At 39.1% G+C, this 21,926-nt stretch overlaps 1 protein-coding gene across 2 annotated transcripts; it reads left to right on the forward strand.

Annotated features, from left to right (window-relative positions):
• Positions 1 to 694: 694 nt before the first annotated feature.
• LOC105834166 (probable phospholipid-transporting ATPase VD) lies at positions 695 to 21,384 on the forward strand. Of its 2 annotated transcripts, none has more exons than XM_036290702.1 (18): positions 695 to 1,227; positions 6,276 to 6,926; positions 7,469 to 7,648; positions 7,853 to 8,113; positions 14,171 to 14,446; positions 14,711 to 14,879; positions 15,218 to 15,571; positions 15,894 to 16,189; positions 16,368 to 16,520; positions 16,594 to 16,867; positions 16,954 to 17,386; positions 17,739 to 18,118; positions 18,235 to 18,522; positions 18,694 to 18,945; positions 19,016 to 19,120; positions 19,222 to 19,409; positions 19,795 to 19,968; positions 20,081 to 21,384. In XM_036290702.1, exons 2-18 carry the CDS (start codon positions 6,286 to 6,288, stop codon positions 20,130 to 20,132), a joined length of 4,476 nt encoding a protein of 1,491 aa, XP_036146595.1. In that variant the 5' UTR covers positions 695 to 1,227; positions 6,276 to 6,285; the 3' UTR covers positions 20,133 to 21,384. The 2 variants fall into 2 exon arrangements, with proteins under 2 accessions (XP_036146595.1, XP_012531900.2); XM_012676446.2 differs by having other exon boundaries at positions 696 to 892.
• The last annotated feature ends 542 nt before the right edge of the window (positions 21,385 to 21,926 follow it).

The following is a 21,926-nucleotide window of genomic DNA, read 5'->3' on the forward strand; positions in this document are numbered from 1 at the left end:
ATAGTTTTCAATAGGAAAATCACGTAAGAGAGAAGAAATGTCGATCACGATAACAATCTTTCTGAATTTATAAATTGCGAAAAACTGAGGCTATTTAATTCTATTGATTATCAAATAAATTTGTTATATTATAATTGTAATTGTTATTTATCTGCATTAATTGTCAGTATTGAATCCTTCAATAAAGATACACATCTACGAAACAACTATAGTTGTATAACAAAACGATATAACAATTAAATTATTTAAGGGAAGTAGTGTTTATCAAATTTTCTAAAAGATATACTAATTACCGATTTAATAATAAATAAATCTAATTAGGTTAGTATTCTAGTTTTTAAATTTAAAAACAAGCAACATTAGGCCTGTTCTTTGTTGCTATACTGTTGCACTGGTGCAGTAAGCTAGAATGAGACAGAAATATTTTTTCCTATTCTAACTTATTGCACCAGTACAGCAGTGCAGTGACAAAGAACAAGCCTATTAACGTCCCTCGAGATGACAAATGGCGGACTCCAACCAATTGGATTTCGAATTGATTGTCGCCTCTGTAGAACGCGACTTGAGTTTTATAGTGACATTTACATCGCCTTTAGGGGCTTTCATCCGTCATGTTTCTCATTCTGCGGTTTCACGTCGCTAGATGTCATCAACTTCGCGGCGATTCGTGTGAGTTCGCAACTGCCGCGCGGCGTCGCGGCGTGTCGGTCAATTCGAGAGTTCGAGACTCGAGACGTCAGTACTGGTCAGTACGTGCACGGCAACAGGGTGAAGTGGATGTTTCGTCGGTCTCGTCGGAGCCGTCGAACGTATTGGAGCGACGTCTGGCAACGCGATTGCGCTTATCAGTCGCGGCAAATCGGCCGCGATAACGCGCTCGCGAAACGTCGAGGTGAGTTCGTCGATGGGCGAATTTTGAAAATCAAATCGAGAGATAAAGGGGGAAGGGGGAGAAAGAGAGAGAGAGAGAAAGAGAAAAATATCTGCAGCTAGCCTGATGCGCTCCTCTCCGATCGCGGCTCCACGGAGAGGAGAGATCGCAGCTGACACGTCGGGATCGATTTTTATGCCAGGTGTTTGCTATACGTGATTCATCCTCCTCGCCGCGCGGGACTTTCCCGACGCGCTCGCGCCTCGCGTCGGGAGATGTGAGTGTCTCTCCGAATTCGGGACGCCATCCGCTTCCAACCAGGCCACGTGGACCATACGTCCGGAGGCAGGAAAAATGTGAGATCTCCCTCCTCTCGATACATCCTGAAGCTCTTTCCTCTTGACCCTTTTCGCGCGCGTTACGCGGCCGATCGCGTGCGCGTAAGCTTTTTCCTCGTTCCCTCCACGATACGACATCCTTTACGGGAAAGTCAACCGCATTGTGGAATCATCGGTTTTCGATCATTTCCTGCCGCGATCGATCGTGCGATTTCGCTACGGGAAGTGGGAACTCAAACAGGTGGGAATATTCTGATTTTGGAAATATCGCAATCCGCGAGCGCGGTTTTTAAACCGTGAAAAGCCAAAGGTGAAAGTTCCTTAATGGGAATTGTGTGATGGACCTGGCTAGGATTACGCCAGATAATTAGATTTTATAACAAGAAGCAAAGATACGAGGAAGACATAACTCGAAGCGGTTTTAAGCTCTACTTTAAATTTCATGAGATTTAAATGTACTCGTGATGAAACGATGAATGCGACTGAAAAGACACATAAACGCGGCAGCGAAAAGCTTACAGCACATCTCTAAAGTAACGGTTAACTCGCTTCAATGCAATCGCGTAAAATTGCCTCTCGGCCTAGCAAGAGATTCTTTCGTGTAAACCGTCTCGATCCGAATGTTTTCTACATCACGTGTCAATCAGATCTCCAAAACATCTTTCGGTAATTTTGTCATTTGCTATATAGTTTAAAAAGTATGAATAATACGTGACATTATTCACAGTCGTGTCTAACATAACGAGATAAGAGATCGTCGTGAGAAACACGATAAAATAATATACGATGTAATATAAGATTATGACGACAAATATGATACAGATTTATGTGTGTTCTGCTCTTCAATTTGAACATCTTTATTTCGCGAACGTAAAAATGTCAGTCTTTATTATTTCCCAAGAGACGTCTTGTCAACTTATTTCGCTGACGGGCCGTAATAATACGCACGAATAATATCACATGACACCGGCCGAAAAAAAATATCGATCCCTGTACCCGAGTGAAATTCCAACGATTTTCAAAAACGTCGCTCGTAATTTTCTCGCGTTACTGCATTTTGAGAAATTCGACTAACGATCCGCGTATGCCTCGTTATTAGTCAGTCGACTGAAAACGATTGTCGAAGAAATTAGTAATATCCAGCTGACCTGGATATTGTACATAAGTGCTCGCCTTTAAACGGACATTCATACAAGATTAATAAAGTAGAAAGTAAGAATTATATAGCGGTGTCGGGACCTAACAACTATTAATTAAAACTTCTCGAGAGCTATTAGTTTTATTTAGATAATCCAAATGTACAATTCATAGAATTTCCGGTAGTGATATTTTGCTCTACTCGTAAAATGTAAAAGCAATTTAAGTAAAATGTTATTCTCGTTCATTACGAGATATATTTTAGGGATCCCATCTGGTTTCCGTTATGTTTTATAGGAATGAAAGAGAGAGAGAGAGAGAGAGAGAGAGAGAGAGAGAGAGAGAGAGAGAGAGAGAGAGAGACACAAAGACAGATTTTGTTACTCGTGTTTATTTCGCTGCTGATGAGAAAAGTCGTTCTTGCATCAACTGGGAAGTGAACGATAAATAAATCTCCACGTATTATCACGTTAAATATCGCGATATCAAAAAGTGATAAAAAAATAAATAAATTCTGAGCTGTCTCTATGATCTTTGATCTTAGATCTCGTTCGGAACGACTTTGAGTCTAACTTCCGTTGAAATTCTTTGATAACCTAATTTTTTTGTCTGAGAAAATAACTTTTTAAAAAAATATTCAAACTTAAAAAAAAAACTTCAAAAAATCATTTTGTCAAAGAAATTTAGATTGTCTAAAAGAAAAACAGTTAATTATTAATATCTTCTGAAACACTCGAAATTATCAGAAAAAATTACCAGATTCAAAGATCTATTTAAAAAGCTTTAAACGTTGCGGAGAATCTTAATCAATGCGTAGATATATCGATAATGAATTTATTCAAGACAATCAAGACTCCTTTGACGGTTTTGAAAGATTAATCTCGGATAATTCCGAAGAGCCACGATGATCGAGGAGGCGATATCGCAATTTTCCGTAACAGTCGCTCCAATCGTCCTAACGACAGCGAATCGACGCGATAAAGCGTGATAAAGGAGGCGCTCGCGAGTAAACGGGTGACCCAATTTAGTAGCCGCTCGATTTTTTTCTACCCTTGATACTTCGTTTACATTCGGCCGGTAGCGATTTGCGCGCAAAGAGAAGAAGGGTGCCCGTGTTACATCGATCGAGCACACACCGGAATCTCGTTCATCGTACTGTACGCACACGCGACCGCGCGATTGCACTCATTAACGCAAGCACGCGTGTACGCACGATGACAACGCGTGACACGCATTCCACCCCGCGCTCTTTCGAATTAGATATGCGTCCGAGCGTGAATTAAAGCTGCGGTAAACATATTAATAATAATGGAAGTTGGATGCTGCTATATAGAAATGATTTTAAAAAATCAAATTTTCCTTTCAAAATATACTTTCAGATATGTCTGCAACATTATGTAGTGCATTTTTAGTCATGGAAAATTTCTTTTCGTTACGTATATCGTACTATATTGAGATAAGTATCTTTATGTTCATACAACACGTTTTGATATACTTATAGCACTGCTTTATTAGAAAAATAATATTATTCGTTGAAGTTTGCAAGACAGATGGCTTAGGATAAAGATCAACGTTGGTAGAAAAGTTCGCTCAAGATCGAAATAAACAATGTTTCTATTGTTAATTAAATCTAGCACGATCTATATTTCAATGTATCTATGTTTCTATGCTCTCATCAGTCGCGTTAATTTAAATGTTATTTTGGTATCGTGCTGCAGTTGTTCAATATCGAAGCTTCAGTTACTCGAGACCTTTAACGTCAGCAAGAAATCAGAAAGGGAGGAGCCTATCCTTTGTGCTAAAATCGCAATATCGATCGCTTATCAGAATTATCAGCGGATATGTCGGATGAAGAATATATTTTTGTATCAGTCACATAAATGAACGGTAACCGTTCTCTGACAATGCCTCTTTTCACATTTAGGATATCTGTCTGATTAATGTCATTTTCTTTTAATGGCAAATACTGCACGCGGGCTGTGAATTTATCCTTCGAAGGATACTATACTTCGATTATTTTTGAGTGTGGCAGGCTATTAAAATCAATCCGAATGCCGTTCTGGTTTCGAAATAGCGTCTGAAAATAACATGGTATTTCTGAGAAAGCTCTGAGTTTCTGCTTCTTGCAAACTTTGGGGCAAAGAATTTTCTGACTAATGCGCTCGTTGCAGATTTTTTGCAACGATGGTTTACTCTGCCTATCTAGGCAGGATATCCGATATATGTTCCCGATATACGTATGACGTTTTTCACAAATCCGCCTTGTATCGAAGGGAAGCTCCTATCTTTTTTTATCCAAGATAAGAGTGCGAAATTGTGTTTGATCCCGCAATGCTCCTGGCAAACCGTAAAAATCTCGACGGCTGATTTCAAATTTCGATTTTGATTTCTTACAAAATCGATAAACGATTTTAAAGTCCGTTTTATGCCTCGCTTTCGATTACGTTGCGATATTATGAAATATTTTCGTAGGAATCGTTAATTATTTAGACATTACCAAATATTGTCGTATCGCATTAATGTCATATTAATAAATCAGACGGAAACCTATAAATGATAAATGTAATCTATAACGAATAGGAATTATGTTTGCCCGATAAGATCGATTTTAATAATTATTAATACGTTCGATGAATGTGCAACATGTTGATACATTCTCATACATCTAATTGCGATGTATGAGAATACGATGCAAACGGTGACGTATTTTCGAGCGGATGTTATAATGTGCCAATTTTCCTCGTTTATTTTTGAGGTGGCTATATTAACGGCTATCACAACGTTTACCTGGTCACATCGATAGACAGGTTAAATAAAATTTTGTTATCACATTCATATCCGATGTCCAAGGCTATTTAAGATTATTAATTTTTTTAGAATAAGAAGATTAGAATATTTCATTTTTTAAATAAAAATATAAAATATAAGCATATAAAAAATAAATTAGAACATACGAATACTTAAAAATATACAAAAAATAACTTCATTTTGATCATTTTTAATTTACATGTAAATTTTTTAATTCCCAGCAACGTGTATAATTCGCGATATAACTCGATATAAAACTGCACGATTGCGTCAAGTTCACGATTGTATTTGCGTTTTCTGTTTGGAAGGAACACGCGGTGATGCACGCACGATTGTTATTCCGGATACGTATGGGCACGATTCGTCAGTCGTGCAGGAATAAGCAAACGCCTGGCGGAAAGAATAATACAAACGAACGAATTTCGAATTAAGCGGTCAAAAAGCGTAACTAAGGACGTACTATCGGAGCAAGAATGTGAAGACAAATTACTTTTCTAGTACGATCGAAGAAGATTGAATACCTGCTGTTGTATCGATTCCACAAATTCTGATTACGACAATTTCATTTATAGTTGAGGAGAAAGGTGTGGCGGAATATTACATCGTGGGTTAGACTATACAATCGATATTATCAGCTGCGATGAAAGTCCAGCATTCTATTTAATGATATCAGTGATACGCTACCGTTTATCAGTAATTCGACAACAGAGCTTATTGTTAGAAACTAAACAAGTCCGAAATTCTGCATGTTCTAAAATACCTAATATAGAACTTGAATTCTCAGGAATCTCTTTATTTAATGTATTAACCAATTTAATAAATCAATTTATAATTATTAGTTTATAAAAGTTAAATCCTAAAATATATGAAAACATTTTGTAACCTTTGGTATAGAAAAGATTGCCTATTTAATAAATGTTGCTTCCATTGAAATTCTCGTTTCTCTGTTCGTTATAATTATATCTATATAAAGTAAATTAAGAATATTCGGGACATGTATCGTTGAAAATTTTAGGAAGTCAACCGATTCTCATCAGAGAACCTGCAGAGTTTATACACTTTACACTTCTTATTTCACACGATTTACAAATGTTTTTTCCGCTTCGCGTATGTGCACGTAGATGTGCCAGCATGTCCGAGGACGACGCGCAGGAAGCAGTCAGCGAGGAGATCGGGAGACAGGGGTCTCTCTATGTGTTCCCGGGTGCGGGTCGTGCCAGCTGTACGACGACATCGTCCTCGTCGTCGTCAATTTCAACGGTGCCTCTCCCGCCGCCTCCGCTGTCTTTCCTCCGCGATGGTTTGACCACCACGTCAAGTACGACTATGACGACCAGCGTCACAACGACGATGACGAGCACGTCGAAAAACAGCAACGGCGACGAGGACGAGGACGCAGTAGAGGAAGTCAGCTCGCCGGCGAGGAGGACAGCCTTCCCGAAAACACACGCGAGATCGGCGAGTCACGGTGGTGTCTTGGCGGATGGTACGACCGGATGGCAGAGCTACGGGTCCTTCCTGGGCCCGTTGACCACAGTGGGAAGCGCCACGTCCGCGGGTCGACCGTCGGCGTTGAAGAAGCCGGGCCACCAGAGAGCCTTCAGTCAGGGACAGGTGACGGACGTGGCGCAGGGCCAATCAGCCGTAACGGGACACCACCGTGTCGGCTCCAGAACGGATTTCATCTTGCCGCCAGGCCACAGGGAGGATGGCAGACCGCCCACTGCCGGCAGAATGCCTTCCTTTCGCGGCCATTCCCGCCAAGCGTCCAGGTAAGAAGCGAAAGAATATGATTTATCATTGCTCTGATTGATAAAGATTATCGGGCAAAGAAATAACAGTGTACTAGTAACAGAGACAGATAACAGTCTATGGAACTGACATTACAGTTACACGTAAAATTTAAAGATAAGATCTATTTATTCAGCCGATATTTTTTTCGATAAACGATTGCTAATAACAGACATAAAATTAAAAAATCTTTTATATCATAATGTGCCGAGACAAGGAATTTTATCTATAATTTATAACATTATAGATAATTAAAAAATTATCGGATGCAATAAAATAAAAATACTTTTTTATTTCTGAATTATATTGAAAACATCTATTAAAAATTATTGGCAATTAATATTTTTCATTGATAATATTAACATTAATTACTTCGTTATAAAGTATCACTATGCTACGATTAAATGAATGAGAAACCGACAGTGCTTTTAAGATGTTAAATTATGATACATTTTTGCAAGGTGATTCCTTATACACAGAGAATAGGATGCTAAGGCGCAGACTTTGTCGCGACTGTTTACAGATCGGAGTCTATCTATACGATAAGACGTAGCGTCGCGCCTCCATGGTGGAGGAGACTATGGGCTCATTGTTTTGGCCCGCTGCCAGAAGAACCCCGTTTAAGAAAAATAATGCCGAATCATTTAGTCCCCCCGAAGACACCGAAGAGTCAGCATCCCAACGGAGATAGGATGGACAACAGGTAAGAACGAGAGATTAAAAGATGCGTCTCTTGGTGCACATAGTGTTTGCTGTTATCTATATAAAATTATCTAAATAAAAAATGACTTTTTCTCTATTGTCATTAGCTTCAATCTCCAAGTTACCATTATTTATTCTGACGGGATAAATTTTTAATGTGAAAATAAAATGATAAAATCGAAACGCGCGGCCTTCTCTGCCTCAGGGTACGCACAACGAAGTACACGGCGCTGAGCTTCCTACCCCGTAATCTGCTAGAGCAGTTCCACCGCGTGGCCAATCTATACTTCATCTTCATCGTGTTACTCAATTGGGTGCCAGCTATAAACGCGTTCGGCAAGGAGGTCGCGATGATCCCTGTAGTATTCGTTCTGGGCGTCACGGCGCTTAAGGACTTCTTCGAAGATCGCCGACGACTCGCCAGTGACCGGCGTGTGAACAATTCCACCTGTCGCGTCTACGTTAGGTGAGTGTAACATTGCAACCGTACACAGAGCAAAAGTATAGTACACGGATCGTTTAATAAGTACAACCAGCCCTCTTCTCTTTCCTCCCTAGAGTGTCCGCGGAAAAGCACGTGCAGAAATAACTCGAGTTTTACGAGTATCGTAAAAAAATCGATATAATATTACACACTTATTTACGAATTATATATGGAGTTTAGTAAAAAACAGACATTTTAGTGAATGTCGTAGTGAAATGCGTAAAACAATAATGCACCCATTATGTGAAAGCTACAAAGATATTAGAAGAGTGCGAAATTTGAATAATAAAGTAAGAAAAACTGAGCGAATTGGAAACTTTAGTTTTATTTGTACTAATAAATTATATTATTTCACTGCTACAAGTATTATGTAAGGGGAGGCTTTATATTGAATAAAAAGTTGAACAAGGACATTTAATTTTTCAATCGGTATCGGCCTTGCGCTCGTTTATCCTTGTTCGTATTGCCGTGCGAGCCGTCGCTTCAGTTAGAATCCTTGCGGCAACGGAATCCGATAGATCGATTCCAATAAGACTGACAATTCCAGATATTTAGGTCACGTACACGCGAACGCGAACGCGCGCAAGCGAGCGAGCGAGCGAGCGAGCGAGCAGTCGGCGTGCATTGCGGTCGAACATGATGAAGAAAGTGTCTCGTACCGTTCTTTTTCCGCGAAAGATCCCGCGCCACACGTCGTATACGCGATACGACGTTCTAATTCATTGGCGTCAATGTTAGTTACGTTTAATCGTTAGCCGATCGACATGTCTCGTAGCGAAGAACTGCGGGTCCGGCTACAACAACGGGATTGCTGCCGACGCGACGGTTCAGAAGCCGCGTATCGTGCGTTGACGCGCGCGTTAAAATTCGCCATTCGTCCGAGCACGTGCGCTCATTTCGCCGCTTATGCATCCGAAATACTCGGCAAACGATCGCGTCACGAAAGCAGAGGTTGTTGCACACGCGATCGAATCAGGTAGAATTCGCCACGGTTTGCGGCCGATACGCTTGCGCTGATAAACGCGTATGTACGCATGCCACGTGGTTGGTTGCAGCGCAACGCGACAGCTTGGAGTACACAGCCGAAGGGGGGAATGAACTTCGAAATATTGTCTCGTGACTTGCAACCATTTCGGGGGGATGATAACTAGATCTATTAGCACTAATTTGAATCCTTTCCTGTCGAGGTGAAGACTCGCGATCTATGTTTTTTTCATAGTTTATAAAAGGGGCAATTCAATTAACGAGCAATTAAGTGTAGAGATTATTGCTATTATGGCCTGCGATTATTTAAGAAGACACTTATGAGACATAGAAAGAACTGACGGCTTACAAATTCATCTCGACTATTTATATCAAGATGTAAATTGCAGAAAAAAAATAATAAATGATTTATATTTTATAGTTAATTCTTTATATTTATATATTCGAGAGAAATATAGACATTATATAGAAATAAAAATAAGCATACGAATGTTATTTCCTTCTACATGTTGATTTCTTTCCTTAAAAAAAAACACGTTTTCAATATTTTAAACATGTTTAACGTGTTTATCTGAAACAGTATAATATTTATATTTTAAACATTTATTTTAAACGTAATAATCGTGGAAAAAAAACAAAAATTTTTTTCTTTGTGACTAAAATGACATTCTTAATTTACATCTACGAAATTGCGTGAAAACCAACAGTAGGTTTCATTCTGTCTATATAATAATAATTTTGTTAAATTGCACTTGGTTGGTCTGTCTAATCGTTCGCTCGCCGTTTCGATCGTTTATGCGATGTGGGCAGTTTCGCGATCCCGTCACGAACCCTCATTCATAATGCAACATAATCGGAAAATTGATCGATGACCTAGCAATTGCGATACGATGTCTCCCTGGATTTCGCTGGGCGACCTTGCCCTTCGACATGTCTCGTCACATCCTGCACGTCGATTCTTTTTCAATGTTAATTCGCATTCCCGATCACGCTCTCGAAAGATCGTCCTATAATTCAGCGGAGTCGTGATTTCGGAATGCAATCTTACCATCATTACGATTATAAAAAGAATTACGTTATCATGATAACGAGATAAAACATACATGTTTATTTGTTTACTCGTCATAGAGGGAAATATTTTAATCACTAGACTTGACGCGATTGTTACGTAGATTTTTTATACAGGTGCGACCTACTGTTTGCCGCGATGCATTCGCGTGTATTCTATCAAAAAGAACGATCGATTCAAAATTACGTTGGCTGTCGGCGACGGCGATTCTTCGAGTCGTGACTACACGCGCCCGCCCTAATCGTTTAACTCTTGTGTTTTCTGAACGCAACATATCTGCATAATAGTGCGAGCAACGCCGCTCGCGCGTTCTCTTTTCCTCTTACATTCACGGCCAGGTCGATTCTGATCCGTCTCGTGCGCCAAAGGCCTTGACATTCGCATTTATTGCCATTACCCCTTTTTATCTCGTCTCGCGACGCGTGCCTTACGATCTGTCGATTCGGCTTGTTAACCTATCGCGATGTATTTTTATTGAAATTACGCGCCTCCTCCTTCACGCCTCTGCGAGCCACATATCAATAATTTTCGGGAATGTGTATGTATATAACTTTGTACGATAGAATTTGATGCAAGTCGAAAATCAATTTTTTTTCACGAAATCAATTTTTTCAGTTCGTTTAATAGCTGGTTTTTTAAATAATTTATTCGTTTATGTAAATTATAAAATTTACCTTCTCGTTTATGTGGCTTATTCTTCAAAAATCAAAAGTGTTAATATTTTAAATTGTATAATTATTTACTGTACGACACGTTTAAGCGTTGCTTGATCTGAGTTACTTAAAATTTAACTCCTAGTTTAATTATCTATTTTTGTAGGATTTAATTTATCGTGATTTAATGCATTGGCCCAATTTATCGGTGATTTATCAGGGAATTGGTTTAAAACAAAATGTCAAAATTAAATAAGACAAAAGTTTCTCTGTATCAGAGTAAATATTGCAAGCTTCGTGTACATAAGTCGCTAATTATCGCACTTGGCTCGCCTATTTGACACCGATTACGCGAAATGTACAGATATTGACCTTCGTCGAAGTTTCTTTGTTGTGACGTCGCCTTTGGGCCATTGCATTAAAACTTCTGCTAAATCCGAAGCCGTAAAACCGCCTAGTCCATATATCCCACTTTTTTCGCCAACGTAACCGACATACCTTTCGCAACGCAAATAATTTTCAATCATACAATATAGTGATCTATTTTTCTGTTACCACGCCACAATGTAAAGAATTTCATGCATAAGATTTGTAGATAAATCCAACCAACCGAGGTGAGAAGGCATTTAGCCCTTTTTTTCTTCTCGCGAAGCTTTTGGAATACCGTTAAACCGGTGAATGATGTCATTGGTTACGTCACGCGAGATGCGGGTGTAAACGTATGTAAACGTATGCGTGTATGCTTGCGTATCCTAACTATATCGTTTCTCTGAAACGCGTTCGAAGAAATGAAGTGAAATATCGACGAATGACTAGCAAATCTGTATATAAAGACATATCGTGGGAAACGTTGGCACAACAATTCAACGTAAAACATGATTATGAATGTTTGGCTAATTGTAGGACGTTTTAATCGCAAATAATTTCTTTCATTTTCCAGCGTATTTGAAACAATTCGCAGATTTCTAACGACTTTTTTAATCAAAGTAAATATTTTTAAATAAAAGTATCTCGTTGTCCCTTATCTTGATTTATTAAGTTTTATGAGTAAAACTTTCGATTTTATATTTCATTATTCCTTCACGGTGTTAGAATCTTATATTAATCATTTGTCAAATCGAAACAACGTGGTAAAAAATGTCAAAATGATAATTCGAAGAATCTAAAACTTTTCTACCTGGATATATCATAAAAGTGAATTTTGATAAAAATAACATACGTAACTGCTAAGTTATCCTTGACTTGTTATCTCTTACAATTATGGTGCGGTTAAAAATTGTTATCCTAGAATTATAATATGCCACTGGCGATAACGAGCACGGCGCCAGTGTTCGCACGTATTATGCTTTGCCTGAATATACGTGCACTATAAAAAAATATTGTAAATTTGTAAAAAATGAACGAACTTATCTCAGAAATCGTTAAACAACAAGTGATTACGATGAATTAATAATCTCGCTTTAATATGGAATGCGGAGAAACGTAGTTATGTTGCTTACGTAATGCAGAAAAACCTGTTATGTATTTTATCGGCCTATGTTCGGTGGATATTGTTTTTGCAACATTGTATTATATTCACGGACGGATATGGAATTTACTAGATTTTCTCACTGCGTTATGTATATGTGATAATTATGTATGACATTAGGCATATGTATATATAATTGTATAATTAGCTCGTGTATTTGCGTTATGTGTATCGAATACACATGTCGCTTCCTCGAGGGATACAAATCCGTGACGAAAAGGAAATAATCGTGATATGATGCGGGATGCATAATGCATGCATTTACAATGAGTTATGTTATACTCAATGCGGTGAAAAAACGCTCGGTACAAAGGCAAGAATGGTGTCTCTCTTTCTATTATCTTCCGCGGCAAATGAAAGACCTTGCTTCATTTAGTCTCGTCTAAGGCGAGAGATCTTGTGAAGATATACTCTTGTTTTTAAAATAAAAATTTCCCGCTCCCATTCACCAATCCATTTGAGTGTGAGTCTACCGCGCTTAAATGTCGAAACGAGGACCGTTTGGCGTGAGAAGCCGCGGTCCTCGAAGGTCATCTTCGACGATCTTCCTGTCCCGTCATCGTCTCAATTTCGTTTCGATTAAATGGGAGTAGAACGTGACGATGGCATTTAAGGTCATACAACCTTGGACGCCGCCGCTTCATGTGCTTTAATTAAAGAAATATCGTCAACCGGCTGTTTCGTCATACCCAGAGAGAGAAAGAGAGAGAGAGAGAGAGAGAGAGAGAGAGAGAGAGAGAGAAAGATGAACCTTCCTTGAATTAGCCACGTAAGGCAGCCTCTAGACCTATCGTCGTGATTTCATATCGAGAGAGCTCGGAGAGAAATAGGAAATTATATTTTCACGACATTCTTTCGCAATTCGGTTTCGTGTATCAATCAATATTTCGTGTATCAATTCTTGGCTTAGTTATTAGACTAAGTTCTTAGTTATAGAAAGTTGGTTAAAATATAACGCGTTTTCTAGGCCATGCGAGCGGTTTGCTTAATATTCCACATAATAGCATTAAGAAATTATGTAGTCGAAAGAAAACAAGGAAAACAAAATGAACGTGAGTGATAAGAAACTTTTCGTTACTTTTTTATCGTACTGTATTCACGATGATTCACTCATTTTTCGTTTCGATAGACATGCAAATAATAATTACTTATTACCGAATGTGCACATGTCTCGCTGTACAAGCGGAGGTTGTTTCGTTCTCAACAAACATTTGCATTGTCTATGGAAACAATATTCATTTTTTGCGGCATTGATGACAGCAGAGTAGCCTTACGTGTTCTTTTATGTAATAAAAGATTCATCGATTACTTTTGTCAACTTGTTAAGTAAGATTAAATTTATGCATAATTTTATTCTTGGTCAATTCTTGAGTGACAAAGAAGGTACTACATTTTTAAGTGACTCTAATAATATTGCTATAGGAATAGCAATGTATAAAAATTATAATTAATTAATATAGCATGACACGCTACACGTATTTCAAATGTATATGTGAAATGATAAGTCTAATTTATTAACATAAAACAGACCGTGCTCTATTAGAGAAATGTTAACAGTCTCTTAGTCATCGAGCGTATAATCAAATCTTTATTGCGAAATGCAATACGCAATTTGCGTAATTGCGGACGGTGAAATTAAGAATGTCGCAGACGTAGAAGTAATTGATTTGCCGCGTAAACTTTTTAATTGAATTATTTTGTTAAATTACTTATCACGATTACGTAATTACGTTTGCAGCGTTGTTTAACGTTTAAAACTAATGTCACGGTATTTCTTGACGAGATTTCTCACGATTTTATTGCAGAGAGGGCGACAGATATATGAAGGTAGCGTGGAAGGATGTCAAGGTGGGTGACCTGGTTCACCTTTCGAACAACGAACTGGTACCGGCCGATCTTTTGCTTCTGCGAAGCAGTGATCCTCAGGGATTAGCTTACCTTGATACGTGCAACCTCGACGGCGAGTCGAATCTGAAGCAGCGCCAGGTTGTCAGAGGCTTTGTCGATCTGCAGGATACCTTCGAGCCTTCCAAGTTCCGATCGACAATCGAAGTTGATCAGCCAAGTACTAGAATATATAGGTAAAATACGTTACAGTTATTTAGTGTGTTATAATTAAAAAGTTTTTTTATTATTTTTAAGAAATTAAGAACAATTTTTGCACGACCCAATTTCTAGAAAAAAAAGGTCGTTTTTAACGCGCGTTTTTAACGTGAATTTTTGATTCGACGTTTTTGCAATTTGTCTGAGAAACTCGCTCATCTCGCGATGTCATTTATTGCCGTGATAACGTTCAGATAGAATTAACCAGATTACCAGAGTGATCCTACTGACGCGTCTGTTAGGTTCCACGGCGCTGTGGTGCACCCAAACGGCGGTAGGGTGCCCGTGTCCACGGAAAATCTTTTACTCAGGGAATGCATCTTAAAGAACACCGACTTTGTCGAAGGTATAGTCATATACGCCGGTCACGAGACTAAAGCGTTGCTGAATAACGGTGGACCCAGGTACAAGGTAAATATTAAACGAAACAAATATCTAATTTCGGAATATTTAAAATCATTGAATAAATAATACTTTATTTATTTTCACTTTATCACATTCATTTTTATCATCACTTGTCTTATACTGCGTGCTAGATCTCAATTTCAGTAATTTTAGGTCAAGTTTTAGATTCTTAAGCAGCTTCATTAATACTTCACCTAATGACTATGCAATTTATGTAGTATTTGGTAACTTTCTGCTATATCATTTTCTCTCATTACTACGCACAGAATAAAGTCATTATTACTAAAGTTATTATTACTGATGAAGAAATGTCTTTCTGAGAAGCAACGCGCACGTGATTTCAGCGTTCTCGTCTGGAAAGATTCATGAACAGGGACGTGAAATGGTGTGTGGTGATACTGGTGGTATTGTGCATAATCGGCGCGTTTGGCTGCCGATCTTGGCTATCCGCGTACAAGGGCCTGCCGTCGGTGCCGTTTCTGCCAGTGCCGCAAGAGCCGATTTACGAGAGCTTACTAACCTTCCTGACCTTCGTCATAATATTCCAAGTGATGATACCGCTGAGCTTGTACGTGACGATCGAGATGGCTAAGGTGGGACAGGTGTACCACATCGGCCACGACCCGGGCCTTGACGACACGGAAACCGGCCGTAAGGCAGAGTGCCGCGCGCTGAATATTACGGAAGAACTAGGTCAAGTGAGTATGGCAATTTACATTAGACGAATTTGTACAGGGCGAAAATCTTACGCGAACAATATTATGAAGATTCTGTCTCTCGAGAAGAAAGAAGTGAAAATTCGATATTTGTTTCACCTGAACAATCATAATACTTTTTTATATTTATTAAATGTAATCAATTTAATTACGTAATACTTAAAGCGTACATCTTTATCAATTTTAACACTTTTCTACATTATTTTTACATTAAAAATTTCGCGAAACAATGTGCGATATATGAATAAAAATAATACTGAATATATAAAAAAATATTACTTGGAACATTATTATTGAATGACAGGTACAGTACGTCTTCTCCGACAAAACTGGCACTCTTACGGAGAACAAAATGCTATTTAGGAAATGCGTGGTAGGCGGCCAAGACTACTCGCATATCGGCGACAATGAGAATTTACTTCCGTGCTCGCGGCTTAAAGAGGACCTGCTTATAGGTACATATCGACATCGCTTACAGGAGTTTCTTGTTGTCTTAGCCACGTGTAATACGGTTGTCGTAAATTCTCAACCGCATCACGATAATATGAACTCTAGCGGGGTCATCGAGGAACCTCAGAAAAACGGAACTGGCCCTACGAGGTTTGTATACGTTCAGATCAATGAAGGAATGAAAAAGAATAAAACACATATCTGCTTCCTCTTTGATGAAAAAAAAAGAAGATAATTAAATCCGACCATTTTATGGAGAGATTACTTCTATCACCGCATTTATCTTGTGAGTTTCTCTTCACGAAATTAACATTGGAGTATTCGACAGAATAATGGAAACGGACGCGAGTTCATTTCCGACGGCAAATTCTCCACCGGTACCGCTGTCTCCGAGCAACAGAGCTATTCGGACGTTATCTCCAGTAATAAGTACAGCAAACACATTTGACGATACGTCGAAATTCCCGTTTAAAATTTCCAGGTTGGTATAATGCTCGAAGGTGTACAAGATATGATAATGTTGAGTGCTACTTAGTGGAGTGATATCTTTACAGGCCAAAGTTGCTGAATGTAACGTCAATACCGAGTCTGGGTATCGGATTGCTAGGACGAAAATTTTCGCCAGAGGGACCGAAGGGACGCAATACGGATGTGAAGAACGGCGACGAATTGGTGCAGAGCCCGGCGATTTACGAGGCGGAGAGTCCGGACGAACTGGCGCTGGTTCACGCGGCCCGCGCTTACGACATCAAGCTGGTAAAACGGACACCCCGTAGCGCAATCGTGTCCTTCCCGGACAAGTCGACCCTCGCATTCGAGATACTTCATGTAAGCGACTACGAGCGACAAGTCATTCGCGAAAACATAAATAACGAATTACGATTCATTCATCATCGTTCTTCGAACTCTTGCAGGTGCTGCCATTTGACTCGAACAGGAAATGTATGTCGGTGCTGCTCCGACATCCCCACACCGGCGAGATAGTGCTGTACAGCAAAGGTGCCGACACGACGATGCTGCCGGCGCTCTCGTCGAGCGATGAGAACAATATCACCTCGGCGAGTATCCGGCAGTATCTGCAATCCTATGCGCGTCAAGGTCTGCGCACGCTGGTGATGGCCAAGAGAACGCTGACGGCGCAAGAGTACGAGACGTGGCGACAGAAGCACGACGAGGTAGAGTTGGCGACAGAGAATCGCGAGCGTCGCATACGCGACTCGTACGCAATGCTGGAGTCGCACTTGACGTTGTTAGGTGCGACCGGTATCGAGGACAAGCTTCAGGCCGGCGTGCCCGAGACAATGGCCGCCTTGATCGCCGCCGGAATCGTCGTGTGGGTTCTGACAGGTTCGTAGAAAATCCTTCGCTCGCGGAAGAGCCAATCACACACAATCGCGACAAACCGGTTTAATATCGATGAGCACTATTTTTAGTGTGATCATCTTAGCGAGAGAAATATACATGAGGCGTATCGCATTGAATTGTAAATGCATTTTCCTCACAGTAGCCAGCATTTTGTACCCATCATTACATAAACGCCGTTATATAAAGATGTTGGATATAAAAATTATGGAGCCGAGCGTATCGAAAGCCAATGAAAAGTGAACATCCCTTGCGAAATTAGTCCGTGTTCTTGAACGTAATTAGCGCGCGTTAATGCGAGTTCTACGTCACGCTGATCGCGTTTTTTCCGTTTCAGGGGACAAACCGGAGACCGCGGTGAACGTGGCGTACTCGGCGCAGGTTTTTTCACCGGCCATGCAGCTGCTACACCTGCAGGCGAGATCAAAGTCCGTCGCAGAGGCGCTGATACACGGCTACCTGGAGTCGGCGCGCAAGGAGAATAACGACCAGAATATGATGAACATTATGGATCCCGCAGACATGTACAATCGCGATTCCGCCGAGAGGAACGCGCACAGGATCGGCAGCCCGTGGCCGCGGCAACGCGCGCTTGTCGTGGACGGTAAGACGTTGACCGTGATCCTGGATCCGCGATCGGGCTTGACCGGCCCGTTCCTCGAACTTACGAAAATGTGCTCGAGCGTTTTAGCCTGCCGCGCCACGCCGTTACAAAAGGTAACGACAATACGTAGACAACAACAATATTATGAGATAATATTGATATAAGCTCTAGCCGCGAACTAACGAGCGGTAACACGAAGAAGAGTAATATAATTTGTTTTACGTCGCAGGCATACATAGTCCGCGTCGTTAAAAAGCAATTGGGAATGAGAACGTTGGCAATCGGCGACGGTGCGAACGACGTTAGCATGATACAGACAGCTGACGTGGGCGTCGGTATCTCAGGGCAAGAGGGGACGCAAGCGGTAATGGCGGCGGATTTCGCGATTTCTCGATTTTCTATGCTCAGTCGGCTTCTCCTTCTACACGGACACTGGTGTTACGATCGTCTCGCCAGAATGATTTTATATTTTTTTTACAAGAACGCCACCTTTGTCTTCCTCATATTCTGGTTTCAAGTAAGTATCAAAAGAACGTTGAGAGAAAAGCGTAAAAATGAGTAAAAAATAGATGTACAAAAATATGTGAAAGAAAAAATATTTTCTTTAAAATAGTTCTCTAGATTAAAAAATTGTCAATATTTCAAGTGAAGATGTTTATAATAATGTAAATCTTTCTCTTTTCTACAGCTATTTTGCGGCTTTTCCGGTGCCGTAATGATAGACCAAATATATTTAATGTTGTACAACTTGCTGTTCACTTCGCTGCCGCCGCTCGCCTTGGGGATTTACGATCGAGTCGCCAAGGCTCGTGTGTTACTTTCAGCGCCAGAATTATACACGAGAGGACGTCTGGGACTGGTGTATCAGTCGCATTCGTTTTGGCTCACGATCGTCGACGCTCTTTACCAAAGTGTCGTCATATTTTTTATTACCAAAGAGGTTGGTACAACATTTTAGACTCGCGACAAATGATCGTTATACGGTATGATAAACGTCTGTTATCTCTCAGGTTTATCATGATTCAATTATCGACATATGGGAATTCGGGACGACTATTATGACGGCATGTATCGTCGTCATGCTAGCTCATGCTGCTATAGAAACTAGATCTTGGGTAAGTAAGAAAAAATGAAAATTATAAGATTATGTAAGAGAAAAGAGAGAAACATATCACAGAGGCATTATATGTTGTGTCGTACCATATCGTTATTTCAGACTATAATCCATGTTGGTGCCATTTTCGGTTCTTTGGTCTTTTTTTTCGGATTTTGCTTATTTTACAATGCCGTTTGCGTCAATTGCATGGGCCTACCTGGATCCTTCTGGATAATGGAAAAGGCCTTTACACATATCACATATTGGTTGACAGTGGGACTTACTTCTGTTCTTGCCTTAATGCCTAAGTAAGTTTGCCTTATGTGACTACAATAATCGTATGAGTAATATTAATTCAAATATGTAAAGATATCTTTAAAACTATCGGATTTCTAATTATACCAGTTATTTAATCGATTTGGAAATAATTTTCTGTCCTTTTTTTCATTTATTTTGAACTTTGTCTATAATCCCTTTAAGGATATAAATTACTGTATTTATTATTATAACTTATAATAAATGTACTATTATATTTAACTTCATTAATATATTGGATATATTAATTTTTTTAATTAATTTATGATTTTATGATAAACTGTGCTATTTCTCTGCTATCTCTTTGTCAATAAACTTAATGATTCAGTTAATTTCAATAAATATCGAGTTTAATGGCATTCTTTTTTACAATCAAAGGTTAGTGTATAAGGCAGTACAATCTACTATCGCACCAGATGCTATAAACATTGTTTCGCGGCGAATTGCCGCGAAAAGCGATAATCAAGTTCGTCGACAGCGTATTAACAATCAAAGAGGTGAAATCAACTTTATTGCTGGATGGTCGCGTTCCTCGCAACACGCTACTATCAGGTATACTGCCCATTACATCTTTCACTATCTAATTGCTTTAAATAATATCTACTAGAGAGTTTTACACTACTCGCTCTTCCGAGTTTAATGTATCATTAATTATTTATTACAGACCCAGTAGCTATAGAAACAAAAGCAATGCTCTCACAACTATCGTCGCGTGACAAGTGCGATTAGATCGAGATGAAGCGTGTCCATCTCATTAATCCGAAAATTTGACCAATCGCCGAAAAAGGGGGAATAAAAAAAACTTCGTTGTCGCGAGTCTCCTCGAAAGCCATGCATTACTTCCCCGATCAAGAGAGAATCTGCATTGACAATCTTGTCTAACAATTAACTACATAAATTATTTCTGGTTGACGATTCCCTAGCCTCCTGTTATTTCTTAGTTGTAGTTTTAATGATGTAAATATGAGAGGAATGCTAGTTATTCATGATTGGGCGTGAAAATTTTCGCTCGTTGCTATCAAATCATGCGATATAGATTACTAAAGAGAAACTTCGTTGTAAGATGCAGTGTGCATCATCGCGTGCCCGTAAAGGCGGTTCTCGTTGCCGATATCGCGATAACGCTAACACTACATTGCCATTTTCGAGTTCGAATTATTGTGGCTGATTTAAAATCGAGTGGCCTTAAATCTCAGATCGTTCGTTGCATTTAATGGCTGTGACTTCTAGGGACCAAGACTGTGCGTTGTAATTACGTTGAGTCAGGCAGAACGAATTCGAGTGAAAGTCTGTGTTGCGCTACTTCAAATATCTTTTCCTTATTTTTTTCCAACTTGGAACTTCACTCGAACGCGCGTATCTGCGGCTGCTATTTTCTAACGGACCGTATGGAAGACCAATGTTAGAATCAGATGGACATGTATACCATTCTAGTTTACTCGTATATTTTCAAAAATGAATGTACAAAGATGTTGTAAAAAGAGTGCAAAGTATATGTGTACATATACCAGATATTTCGCGAAATGTATTTTATAACCGTTGAGAGATATAGATTTTATATATTATAAAACAATTTATTTTTTTAGTTTTAGTTATCGTCGCGTTTTAAACGTCGCGTTACTCACGAAATGAATAACAGGAAGTAAGTAGGCGCGGAAGAACCGTGACCACTTCGAGTTTCTCTTGTTTCCGGTTGATCCACGAGATCAACGTAGCGTCTCATACAAATTATGATGTAAAGATACACACCTCGTTATACCTATTGTTGTGTTACTACCTGTTGTAATACCAGAAAAAATAATATGAGATAACGATTTAGAAATTTTAATTTGGATAATGTATATTGAATGTTATATTGATAACATGCTGTCGGTGTTATCTATAGTATTTTGATAATGATTGGATTATTGTTGCGTGCATTTACCAATGTAAAAAGAACATTAAAAAAAGAGAGAATTTAATCATCAATTTGTCTGTGTTATGTTTCTGTTAACCCACTATATTCTATCACTATTTTTGTTCAGGGTACTCCGATTTTAAATATCAAAACTTCGAGAATGTGTTAGAGATCAATAAACAAGAATTTTGTTTCGTTTTGGAAAGAAATTATAAGAAAAACAAGTTTTCATTTTTTTAAATTTATTATTTACTTAAATTTAAATCAAAAGCAAAAGAAATTGTTAATAATAAAATTATTATGTATAAGTTCAGTAAATAAATAAAAAATGAAATACTTTTTTCAGAGCGATTTTCTTTAAAACAAAGTAAAAACGAATCAAAAAACTTTTTTCTTAGTTTATCGATTCCCTACAGGGAATACCCTGTATACAAGTTTGATGTATACTTGATCGAATTTCATCCATTAGCAAATTTAGTGAGGCAAGCCAAAACAAATAAAAATTTCTTTGAATTTGCACATGTTTACATGTGCAATTTGCACAGTTTCTATGTGTATGTAAAACTACTTTTTAAATAAAGACAAAAAATGAAAGGTAAAAAAGCACACGGCT

This window comes from Monomorium pharaonis, chromosome 8 (assembly GCF_013373865.1).
Source record: "Monomorium pharaonis isolate MP-MQ-018 chromosome 8, ASM1337386v2, whole genome shotgun sequence".
Taxonomy (NCBI): Eukaryota; Metazoa; Arthropoda; class Insecta; order Hymenoptera; family Formicidae; genus Monomorium; species Monomorium pharaonis.